The 12076-nt window shown below is 42.5% G+C and overlaps 1 protein-coding gene across 1 annotated transcript in view; it reads right to left on the reverse strand.

Annotated features, from left to right (window-relative positions):
* FZD3 (frizzled class receptor 3) overlaps positions 1-12076 on the reverse strand; it is a 38565-nt gene that overhangs the window by 10918 nt on the left and 15571 nt on the right. The window contains exons 3-4 of the mRNA XM_026041294.1: positions 5482-5678; positions 3126-4143 (exon numbers count right to left, since the gene is read on the reverse strand). Of these exons, the coding sequence (XP_025897079.1) occupies positions 3126-4143; positions 5482-5678 (1215 nt within the window). The remainder of the gene's footprint in view (positions 1-3125; positions 4144-5481; positions 5679-12076) is intronic.

Consider the following 12076-nt stretch of genomic DNA (forward strand, 5'->3'; position numbering starts at 1 on the left):
CCCCTCAAAAAACCTCCTCAAAATTTTGCAGCAGAAATTCCATCATAAATATATCCCCCTAAAGAAAACGTGACTGCTTCAAACAAGCTAAATATCAAGTTGGGGAATGATTCATCTGATAAAATGTCCAATGAATCACTACCAAAAKGCCTGTTTTCTTCCATGAGCTAATAAAGGAGAACAGAATGACTGGCTCAGATGGAGACAGATGGAGACTTTGGGCAAGAAACCATAGCTGTAGATTCTCCAAACTTGGATTTCTTTAACTTACTTTTTCCCTTACATCATCAGTTATCTCAGAAGTTCCTGCTTTGGGGCATCTGGAATTGCCTGGGCAAAATCTTAGCCCCGTCCATCACTTCATCGGAATTAGCTGCCTTAGCAGGATACACTCTTGGCAGACAAGACAGAAAGTGCAAAGTAAGAGGGGAGAGACATTTAAAAAGCAAATTATAGGTTCTGAATTATGGACTAAAACACCAAACCAACTGTACTATAGAAAAAAATCCCCAGTAGATCAGAACCTGGAACTTTCTTTATGCTGTTAAAGGCATTAAAGAGACGATGCTGAATACAGTCCCAGGAGGTACTTTCCAAGTGATAACAAAAGCTGGAGCTTGGACCTGAAGAACATTCAGAATCTTATGGGAATCTTTATAACARGTCTCTTAGGAGACCCTGTCTCATTTCTGCATTTTATCTTGATATAAAATTGTGCTAAACTCCCATTATAAAGATTCGACTTGTGAGCTTTGCTCTGCAGGTCGGACACAGAGCTCCAGCTAAAATGTTACATGTCCACAACAGTGTACCTAGGTTCTCTAAGTAGTGAAATTTAATTTTATTTTGCATTGTATGAGCTTTTCTTGCACCAAAAAAAAAACCCCAAAACATTAATCTGTTCTCACTTGGGCCATATATTCTGTTTTTGAAGGGGACAATTGAAAAAAATGGGATAGCAACATAAAATTCACCTCTTCCTTTGGATATTACAGTGCAGAAAGCATCCAGATTACAGAAGCACTTTCTTTTTTTTCACTTGGAAAAGGGAAAAAAAAGGGAAAATGAAGGGCAGTTGGTAAAGCCATTTCCAGGCTGCTGTGAACAGCTTTTTCACCRTGGAGTGGCACTGACTGGAACACGCTTACATCACTGCAATTACGGTGAATAGTCTTAGCAGCAGAAGCCATAAAAATAATTATTTCAGCTCACATCTTTGTTAATTTCCCTTCATTTCCACTCAAAGACGGATGATATAACTTAGAAACCTTGATATTTGAAAAAAAAATGCATTAAGAGATTTGTCCAGACTGACATTACTCACTCACCCCCCTGAATTGCTCACTGTGGCAAACGTGTTTAAATTGAGATCCCGGCCAGCGCCTCTCCCCTGCAGAGGAGGAAGGGCAAGGAAATGTCTTCATCGCATGGGGCTCGTTGCACACACACTGCGTACCCCAGCCTGCTCAAAACTCCAAAGAGCTTTGCTCTGCTATGACAAAAGCTGATATTCAAGCACTGGATATGAAGTTAAATAAAGCAAATGCTTAAAAAGCTTGAAATTATCCCCCTATTTTAATAACTTATTTTGCTAGCACTATCCAAGGATAAAATGTTTTTTTTTCCTCCCACTGCCTTGAAAATCTGTTTCAATTATAAGTCTGGAGAGTTTAATTGGGGGAGCATGTTTAGCTGAAGAAAAAATTGGAAGGGTTAGAATAAAAACCCTTCTAACACTCCCTAGGGTCTCTGGGTCCTTCAACCCAATTTGATGTGAATGAAACCATTATTGTGCTTTTGATTCCCGCTGCGCCATTATGTTAATGGCTTTCGAGAGATCTGAGTAGCCTTTTCCTATGTGTTTTCATTGTTCGCTGTCCAGGATTTRGTCCTTAAATATTGGAAGATTTCATGTTTAAAATAGTTTTTTTTGTTCTACATTTGGAGATATCCCAAATTTCTAAACACACTTCAGCTTGGTGTATATGGATATTATAAATTAACTAAGTAAAAAGCACTTGTCCATCTCACTTTTTAAGCATCAATCAATTTAACTACTAAAAGACACAGCAATGAAGAGCAAATCAGGCAAATGAAACTGAATACACCCATTCATAGATATTTCCTGCTATAAAAGTGCTCACACATGGGGTGGGAGGGAAGAGTCTCACCCTAATAAAATGTAACAGAGAAAACAATAAAAAGGGTTAAAAGGTAATGAAAGGATTACTATCAAGCTACATAAACTACTCCAAACCTTTAAGTGATATTTTTATGGCATTAAAATGCTAGCTTTGATGACCCAGCTGGTGTTTTAACTGYTTCAGATCCACAGTATCACCATTTTTATACCACTCTGTGCAGCTGCACAACAAATGTTTGGCGTACAAACTCCTTAAAATAAGGTTGTTTTYAAATCATTTGCAGAAAGTATCTAAGAAACAATCCCAAAATAACATGGAAGTAAAGAGCGGACAGCTCGATACGTAGCGCTCGTAGCAGCTGATTTTTCTGTGATAACTCATTTAAACACACTGAGCAAGTCAGCGGAACTTTCTTTAAAGATAAACTAGTGATTTGGAAGCTCTGATTCTTTTGCATCCAGGTTTGATATGGCTGTTTCTGACCCACGCACGGACTGCTTTCAAAMTGAACACAGAACCTGCGGGCCACTCAAAGCAACAGAACAGCTGCAGAACAACAAAAGCTGGAAAAAGGAAACTCAGGCTGATGACATCTCAGCTTAAATATCCTAGTTCCTTTAGAGCAAAGCTTCTAATACATATTTAATAATCAAAAATAAACTAATTAGGGCTTTCTTTAAACTGGTTTAGAATAGTGCCTTCACATCACAWATAAGCACAGTAAAGCCCAGAAAGCCCAGAGCTTATCTATACTAAAAAAGCACTAGGTGGCTAATAAAACCCTACAATTTTCCAACAATACTTACTCTTCTAGAAAGCCAAATGAGTTCACTAAAATAAAATGAGTTACAGCACAAACAATAAAGCAGTTTTCCTTCTTGGAATTGCAGCACTTCCAGTTAGGGAGGACAAGGGCGCCTTGGCACATGCCCTGCTTCCCCACGTTCCGWGTTGCTGAGCGCGTCGCGCTGCTTTCCTCACCTGGTAGGGGCACGGGATGTGATATTCCCGGCAGCGTTCCTGGATCCACGTGGTCTCCCACACGCCTCGATACGCCTGCTCATAGAAATAGCAGCCAATTACCACCAAGAGGGGCACGAGGTAGAGAACACTGAACACGCCAATCCGGATCATGAACTTCACTAGCTTGTCCTGGTTCTCTTTCTCTAACGGGATCTCAATGCGAACGCGATTCAGAGAGATAATGCCAGCTAGCAGGAGGGCAACTCCGACCACCACGTAGAGGCAGAGGGGAGCAAGGACAAAGTATCTTAATGCATCCACGTCATAGAGGCCAACAAAACACACGCCGCTAATATTGTCGCCTTCTATTTTATTCATCGCTAAGAGGATGATGGTTAGAGTTCCTGGAATGCCCCAGGCACTGGCGTGGAAGAGCAAGGCTTTCTTCTCGATCGCTTCGCTGCCCCATTTTGGCACGGCGGCCAAGAACCACGTGATGGTTAGAATGACCCACCAAACGCTGCCGGCCATGGTAAAGAAATAGAGCACCATGAAAAGCATGGTGCAAGCTTTGTTGTGAGAGCCCTGCGTCACCGTGGAAGCCTTGTAGTGGGCAGGGCTCGCTGCGTTACACGCGACTCGGTCTTCGAGCAGAAAGCCAATGAAGAAAATGAGCGACACCATCATGTAACAGACGGCGTAAAATATTATGGGTCTCTCGGGATAGCGGAATCTGGTGACATCGATCAGGAAAGTTAAAAAAGTAAACAAGGTAGCAGAAAGGCAGACGATGGAGATCACTCCGATGAAATAGCGAGCAAAGGAGAGTTCCTCACGACGAAAGTACATATTTGGGCAAGGAGGGGAACAGTCTCGTACCCTCAGGAAAGAGTAACCGAGATCAGGGTCTATTTTCAGCTCCCGAGGACACCAAAAACCATAATCCCTCTGTACTGCCATTGGGGTCTCTTCGGTGGGTTCCCTGGCTAGACTGAGGTCAACGAGGCGAGGATACGGCTCATCGCAATCAGGGAATCTGAAAAGCAAGAAAAATCWATTGTTTACAAGAAAACATACAAATACTTTGCAAAGACGAGAAAACTAACAGCTTTACCCATTGCTTTAGAAACGTTAACTGGAGAGAAGTCAAAAGACTACTGGGCAACTACTGGGTAATCCCTGAAACGCTACACTACAGATCAACAAACTGTAACTCCTTGTCACAGAACGTGGTGGACGTCAAAACTATCAGATAGGAAATCTCTAAGTGTTGAGACTAGGTGCCTAGGGAAGCACCGTCTCACAGATGATGTAAAAAGCTTCCCTAAGCGTCCCCACTAGCTGCTGTCAGGCTGGCGAGTGAGCTCATTAGATGAAAAATCAGTGCTGCTAGCATTAATAAACCCAAGTGATGCTAAATTCATCTTTATAACTGGGCAAAGCCCTAATGCCGGCTGAGGGCACTTTGAAGCAGTGCAGGGGAGCCCGGGGTCCTCTGTCGCAGTTCCCACACTGGCTCCAGCACAATCCCAGCAAAGTTTTGCTCATTTTGCCTCTGTTTTTGAAATTGCACTATGGACATGGCCTTAAAAAGGAGATGGGATGCCCTAAGGGGCCCAGCATCTATCTGGAGCATGGAATTACACTCATTTTTGATGCAGATTATCAGGTCTCCTCTGATTTTTTTTTTTTTTTTTTTTTTTTTTTTTCTAAAGAGAGTTTTACTTGTTTTTCATCCTTTCCTCTCCAGCTGCAAGGGAAACTCTTCCTGTTTGTGCTTCTGAGTTTCATTAGCTACTGGAGTCACTTACAAAAAAAAATAAAGTATAAAGGTGTTGTGCTCAATTGCATGCGCTTTCTGTTTCAACCAGAGTGCATCATGACCTAATACTTTACTGCAAAGTTATCTGTTTAGTGTAAGGCTGAAAATTACTCTTTGTATACAGCGTAAACACCTGGTAGGTCCTCTAAAAATACAGCTTCGAGATTGATACTCTCACCAAAAACTGCCGGCATCCCTATAGAAAAGAGGTTATTGATATCTGGTAAAAGCAATGTTGCACCTCAGAGACATTTAGAGCAATATCGTGCATTATATTTTGATATACCAGACAGAAACAGGTCAGTAAAGGACAAAGATAATGAAAAATGGATTGATATATTCATTTTTATATAGAAGGATATGCACACTGCGTTTACAGTAGTTGCCTATAGAAAATTTCAATTCATCTTTTGGGCAGATGATAGAAATATGAACTCAGTTTCCTCCGCAGGAAACATTACACAAACAGAAAGGAAAATGGGGGCATTTGTCACAGAACGTATCACATTTAAAATATTCTATGCTGGGATTCAGAAAAAACAACCTGCTCACCTGGTGCACTCCATATCCTCGGGCCAGGGGACCCCAAACATCTCCATGAGTTTGGAGCACTCGCTGTAGGCCCGCTGGCAAAGCCGGCGACACGGGAGCGTGACCCGGCCGTACTCCATGCACACCGGAGCGTAGAGGGCACACAGGAAGGGCCGGAAATCCCTGGAGCATTCCAGATTCACCATCGGGTGAAAGGGCTAGGAGAGAAGAGAGAAAATTCAATGGCTACAGAGAGCAACTCTATAGGCTGCTCCAACAGGAAGCTGTGATTTGTCCCATGCCTTTTCCCTAGGACTTCTAGTCACGAATTCATCCTTCTTGTTGAACTTTGCCTGTTGGAAGGAGTTGTGACCATCAGAACGCAGCACTTAGGCRTTTTAGGAAGACACACAGTCAAAAAGACTGGGGACAAAGGCACAGATTCACAAGGGAGATTTCTGTACTTGATTTGCATTAATAGCAACGGGAATTAGACGTGAACACCCCTGAGGATGCCGGCTTTGCTTCCCACTCTCCAATAAAAGTCATGGGGACTTGATGCCTGTTACTGGTGATTTAAATGACAGACACATCAGGAATTGCTCGTTGCTTCTTCAGTGGCATGACATGCAGACTTGCATTCTGCTGATGACATTACAATCTGAGAAATTATAAATAATTTACAATGCCTTCACAGCATAGATATGATTATTTCAATACTATTTTCAGTCTGCTACCCCAAAACTCTCAAATCATCTCAAATCACCTCTATTTCTTTAGCAGAGTTGGATCTATGATTTTGATTGTTTCTACAAAATGCAAACWGGAGATTTTCCAGGTCATTCTTCCCACATCATCTTGCCCAGATCCATCAGTTAAAACCTCTGTTTCATCATCGGAGTGTATTTGTAGACCAAAAAGAGCCCTAAAATACGTGCTGTGACTGCTGCTAATTAAACTCTCAAACCAACATAAATCTTCTGAGCTTCCACAAGCAAAAAGAAAAAAAATGGGCAAAATAAATATGTTTGCTACACATTTTTGAACACGTTTGTCATGACATGGCAACCAAGCTGTGCGATTCCACAGCAGCTCATGCCAAGGGCAGTGCAAACCTCCCAAGTTATTGACAATGAAGAAGGAAGTGGCAGATGAAAAGTATTTATAGTTCCAAGCTCACTGTTACTCCAGAAACACCTTTTCTGCTTCGCAAAACATTTGCTCAGAAGTATAAATAGCACCTAGCACATAAATAAGATTGTGGCTTGAAAACAAGAGCCCAAGGAATTGTTTCAAAGTAGTTACGATACTGGATATGATGGGCAAAGCATAAGGTAAGAGGTTGTCCTTGTTGGAAAGACAAAATTAAGGGGGAAAAATGTTTTGGAAAGTATCTAACTTTCCTCTTTTCAAAGAGCACTGAAAATAAAAAAATAAAGACAAATCATTACTGCAAATTCTTTGAAGGCAAAGAATCAATGGCTAATCTCCCCCTCGAAACTCTGCTGCCTGCCGTGCACTCCTGCACATACCCAGGCTGAGATTTCAAGTTTTGGCTCTACTCTTCCTCTCCGACATGTTTTCAGTTAGTAAAAAAAAGCAAAGCCCCCAAATTCATTTTAGAAATTTCTCTTCTCTTGTCATTTCACCTTCATTAAAGAGAGCTGCAACATCTTGGTTTGGGTCCATGTCTGCGGTGCTCGTGGTATCACAGGATCCCAGGATGGCTGAGGTTGGAAGGGACCCCTAGGGACCCCCYCAGCGCAGCCCCTGCTCCAGCAGGGACACCCGGAGCACGGGGCACCCGGGCGCATCCCGGCGCGCTGGCAGATCTGCAGAGCAGGAGCCTCCGCAGCCTCCCTGGGCAGCCTGGGCCAGGGCTCGGGCACCCTCCCACCAAACAAGTTCTTCCTCACGGGCACGTGGAGCTGCCTGCGCTGCAACCTGCACCCACTGCCCCTGGCCACCACCCTCAAGAGCTCCTTCCTTCATCCTCCCTTTCAGGTATTTATACATATTGATCAGATCCCCCTCAGTGCCACAGGTTTTCCAAGACTTGCACATGAGCCTGGAAGAAGTGGCACAGAAGAGGTGCTGGAGGAATATGCTAGAGAAGTGCACTTAAGGAGGTGTAAATACACTTAAATAGGTGTCATTTATCAGGGCTGCTCCATTAGCCTTGCCTGCGGTATCCAGGCTAGTTCTGGCTCCTCTCACCCCATTCTGTCCCTCAAAATAACAACTGCAGAGGGGAAAAAACCTCTGTTTTGAATTATATAAAAATCAGTTTATTTTAAAAGCATGCAGTGGCAATACCAGGGAAGGTGGGAAGGAGGGAAGGAGCCTAAAACCACTACTCTTATGAAACTGAAAAAGGGAATCTTGCTCGCTTTTAGCCAGGAACAGCTGCTGCTCATTTGCACCTGCAAGTCTGGAATAAGGAGATGCATAGGGCTTCTTTTCCACATACATATATGTATAAATGTATAATTAATTCTCACTTTTGCTTTCAAAACAAAAGCAATAACTAACTATAATAACTTATTACAGCTTCAGACTCTCATATTTCTGAGAGACAAGAAGCCAAATTTGCCTTTTCGGTTACGCAGCAGTGGTTACTTTGCTGGCTATTGCTTTGGGAAGCGTCATTATAGCAAATTTTAAGCAAAAATGATTTGCCAATCTTTCACTCTTCTGGCTATTTATATATATATWTTTTTTTCCTAAAAGAAAACTAAATGGGAAGCATTCTTGCAAAAAGAAGGGGGAAGCTTTCTCCCCTCAGGCCCCTGAGAGCAGAGCGCTGCTGTGCCTATCAATTACAGTTACAATTCTCCATGGAAGCAAGTGCCTCAGGGCACAGCCTGTGTCAGCGGAGCCACACGATCTGCCCTTGCTCCTGCCCTTGATCTACGCTTGAATTCAGCTCCTTATTCCTCAGGAAGATTCCTAAATTGTGTGGTGAAGTGCAGGGGCAATAACGCTTTGCAGGCCCTTTCTTCATGAGAACCTCAGAAGCTGCAGACACATTTAACCCTTCAGTTAGGAAGACGGAGCATGTTTTTGCCTCCTGTTTTTAATAACTGTAGCTGTTCTCATGTGAAGAGCTGCTCTCACGGCTCTGACAGCAAAGCAGTCCATGTGAATGCTCTTTAGAGTCTCTTTTAAGCACAGTCTTGAGATGGTAGAAATTAGTTACCTGATGGCTCTGAATCGTGCTGGGCTTTGAGAGGTCACTGCCTCAGCTGCCCATCTCTTTGCTGGAGATAAGCTGGTACAAAAACTTTTCCTGAAATCCATRGTGATTTAAGTGAATATCCTGAGCTGGACAAGTGCTGTAGGTACTTTGGATGAGATGTACTCGAGAGTCCTGACGTAGTCCAAGTGATTTTTCTGAAAGATCAGGGAGTGCACGCACAGGCAGAGAGTTTCAATAGATATGGCAGATATATGACAGAAGGCTTCTTATTTTCAATCAGTTTAGCCTTGAGCCAGACTGCTCCGCATTGCCGTGTCAGTGACGGATGCACAAAGAGCCAGGAGGCAGGCAAGAGCAAACCCTTCCTCCTGGACACGCTGCACATCTGCTCAGCTTACAGTGATCGCTGAGTGCTGCTTTATTGCACAGACACTTGTTTCTATTTACAAAGGAATAATTTGCCGGAGCCTGCTTTTAATGCACGATGCCAAGACAAATTTAGCAGGGAACACTTAGCACAGTGTAAGTTCTAACCTTACCTCTTGTCGGGACAAACTGAAGTCTGCTGCTCTGCTGTGCTTTGCAGAGTGATACAGATACRACAAGCAAAATAGAGTCACAGTCACTTGTTTTGCTTTCCAGCATGAAAAAAGGCTATTCTTGCATCTTTACTGTGAAGACTTGTGATCCAGACTGTGGCCTGCTAATATTCTGTGTCCCCTAATTTGATGTTAGATGGAAAAATGGTGCTTGCACTGCACATTGCATTGACACTGCACTACTATAGAGACTGGGAAGTAAGAAAGAAATCGGATTGCTTTAGCTTGGAACTAAAAAATCTACGTGCCTATTTAAATGGATATTAAGTCACTTCARCAATAAAGTGCCACGTAATTAGTACAACTTTTAAATTATACTTTTCTCACAGTATAATAATCACTCCGATATTCACTTCAAACCTAAATCCCTCTGTTTTACCTGGCTTTGTTGTGAAAGCACAGCAATCACACAAACCATCCTAAGCATCCCGGCCTTCAGCTGTAAACACACAGCTGAGGCGAGTTTCTCAACTGTGGGAAAGAAAAAAAAGGGAGGATAAAGATGAAAGTAGTTGGTTAAGACAGCAAATGACATCAGTCTCTGTCCGTATGACTAAAACCCAAAGCCATCTGTTCTCTCCTCTTTTCTTGAGAGGTGCCCTGCTTAATTTTTAGATTTTAAGTTCTTACAGAAGACACCAAAAAGATGGCATCCATCTGTCAGCTTGCACTTTTCCTACCCGTGGCTTTTATGGTTTAGGAACTAACAAACACAGATGGGTAGTCCTGGAAACAATTTCCATTTGCAARAAGTGTTAGTTTTCAGAAGACATGGGAGATGGCTTAGACTTCCTTTTCGCCCTCCCATACGCATCCTGTGATGGGCTTGGGAGAAATCCAAAGGATCGCAGGGAAATAAATACACAGCCCTCTGGCCAGCATTTTAAACAGTATAAAATTTGGGACTGAAAAAAATTTCGGACTGAAAAAAAAACGCACTTGCCTAGACAGGCAAGAGACTGTTGGGCAAAAGCTGTGCTTCTTGATAAAATCAAACCTTTTATCTAAATAACACATTTTTATATCCTGTGGTTGCAAAAACAACCTTCCAAGGATGAGCTGAGCGCACCCAGCGCTTTGATGTCTGCAGGAGAAGGCTCCAGAGCTGTTGTCATTGTGGGAAGGGGGGAAATATCCGGGATGAGAAGTGGGGTGTCAGGGATAAGAACCTTCTGCTTCCTTCAGCTCCAGCAGTGACCGGCGCTCCGGCACTTGCAGGCTATTTCTGGCAGCTGAGGGGAGGTCGGTCTCCTTGAAGGATACCAGGAGCCCACACAGTTCCCTGTTGGCACAGCGCTCAGAAACGTGTCTTGCCGAGGGCAAGAAGAAAAGTATTTGGTGAGAAGATTTGTTAGAAGACTTGGCAGGAACTTGGGAGCATGGAATTGTGTCAGGAACCAGATCAACTTCTTCAGCGCTCATTTAAAAAAAAAGATTTTCTAGATACAGGAAACAGGAGGTAAGATATAAAGAGGACATAGACAAGCTTCAAATCACCACTCAGATCTGCATCTTTTTCATTTTTACTGTCAAACCTTCTCATTTTTACTGTCACCAACACAGAGAAAGACGCAGCATCTGCCCTATAGTAAACAACATACCCAGCAGAACAGAACTTGTCTATTGGGGTTTTTAAGACACAATGTGAGCAACTCTGAACGTCCCTCCGTTCAGTTCAAGTTTCTCRCATCTCTCTTGGGCTTGATGGCTTTCACTGTTCCACGTCTGACTTGCCTAAGGGTGGTTTCTCCCACGGCTAGCGCTGCRGAGCATCTAACAGAGCTCAGCGTAACAGGGCAATCCACCTACCAGCTTAGCCTATTTTCGCCCAGGATGAGGATACAGGAGAACTTGTGTTTTCTTTATTCTGGCAATCATGCCAAAGGGCTCCACAGACTAAGCAAGGGGAATCCATGTTATACTTGTCAGTTAAGGGACTTGAGGAAGCTCTTTGCTCTCCTCTTAACAGTCAGCCTGTTGCGAAAATTCTCCAACTAGATTCCCTGAGTAGCCAAAATATCTGCTGTAATACAAAGGAATTYGGGCATCTTCATAAATAATTTTCCTGCTTGGAAAATAGGAGCTTCAAAGCTCTCACGTCTTATTTGGCTGYGTTATGATCTGCATCTATTGGTACATAGAAACTATGGTTCAATTACTCGATTTTGCCCTCAGGAAAGCCCCATGAATCTAACCTTAAGATTTCAAGTAACAATCTTGAATAACCTCCATGAAACTGTTTGCTAATTCAGTAACTACATTCTTACACAAAGTAAAAAAACAAATCTAGTTGTGCCAAATGTATTCACAGATGTGTCTGGATCAGTACTGGAACTTCTCCTAAACTGCCTAATATTTATTGCCCAAGTTGAAAAACACAATGCACGGGAAATAAAATATTGCCTTCCTAACAATGAAAAAGTCAAGGATTTTGTTCATGGGCTTGGAAAGCAGCAAGGCATCACACAGATCCAACACAACCACCTACCTAAATAACATGATGCACACAGAAGTAAAAGCATCATCTGTTGAATTCCAACTATGAAATTAATTCTGGATATCAAACAAAAATCTATCTGCAAAATGAGTGCTAATATTTTAACAGCTGTGACAAAATTTGACATTACAAGCCATCTGTATATCTATATACCAGCAAAAATATATATATATATATACACACACGCGCACATATTAACAGCTGGATAATAGGGAAAATTTGCATCTTCATTCTCTAAATTAAAATATTGTCCTAAACATATTGATCTACTGGCTTGATGACTTTTTCTCTTCTTTCCCTAGCATATAACTCCCAGAAAAA

This window comes from Nothoprocta perdicaria, unplaced genomic scaffold (assembly GCF_003342845.1).
Source record: "Nothoprocta perdicaria isolate Ctin4 unplaced genomic scaffold, notPer1 scaffold_101, whole genome shotgun sequence".
Taxonomy (NCBI): domain Eukaryota; kingdom Metazoa; phylum Chordata; class Aves; order Tinamiformes; family Tinamidae; genus Nothoprocta; species Nothoprocta perdicaria.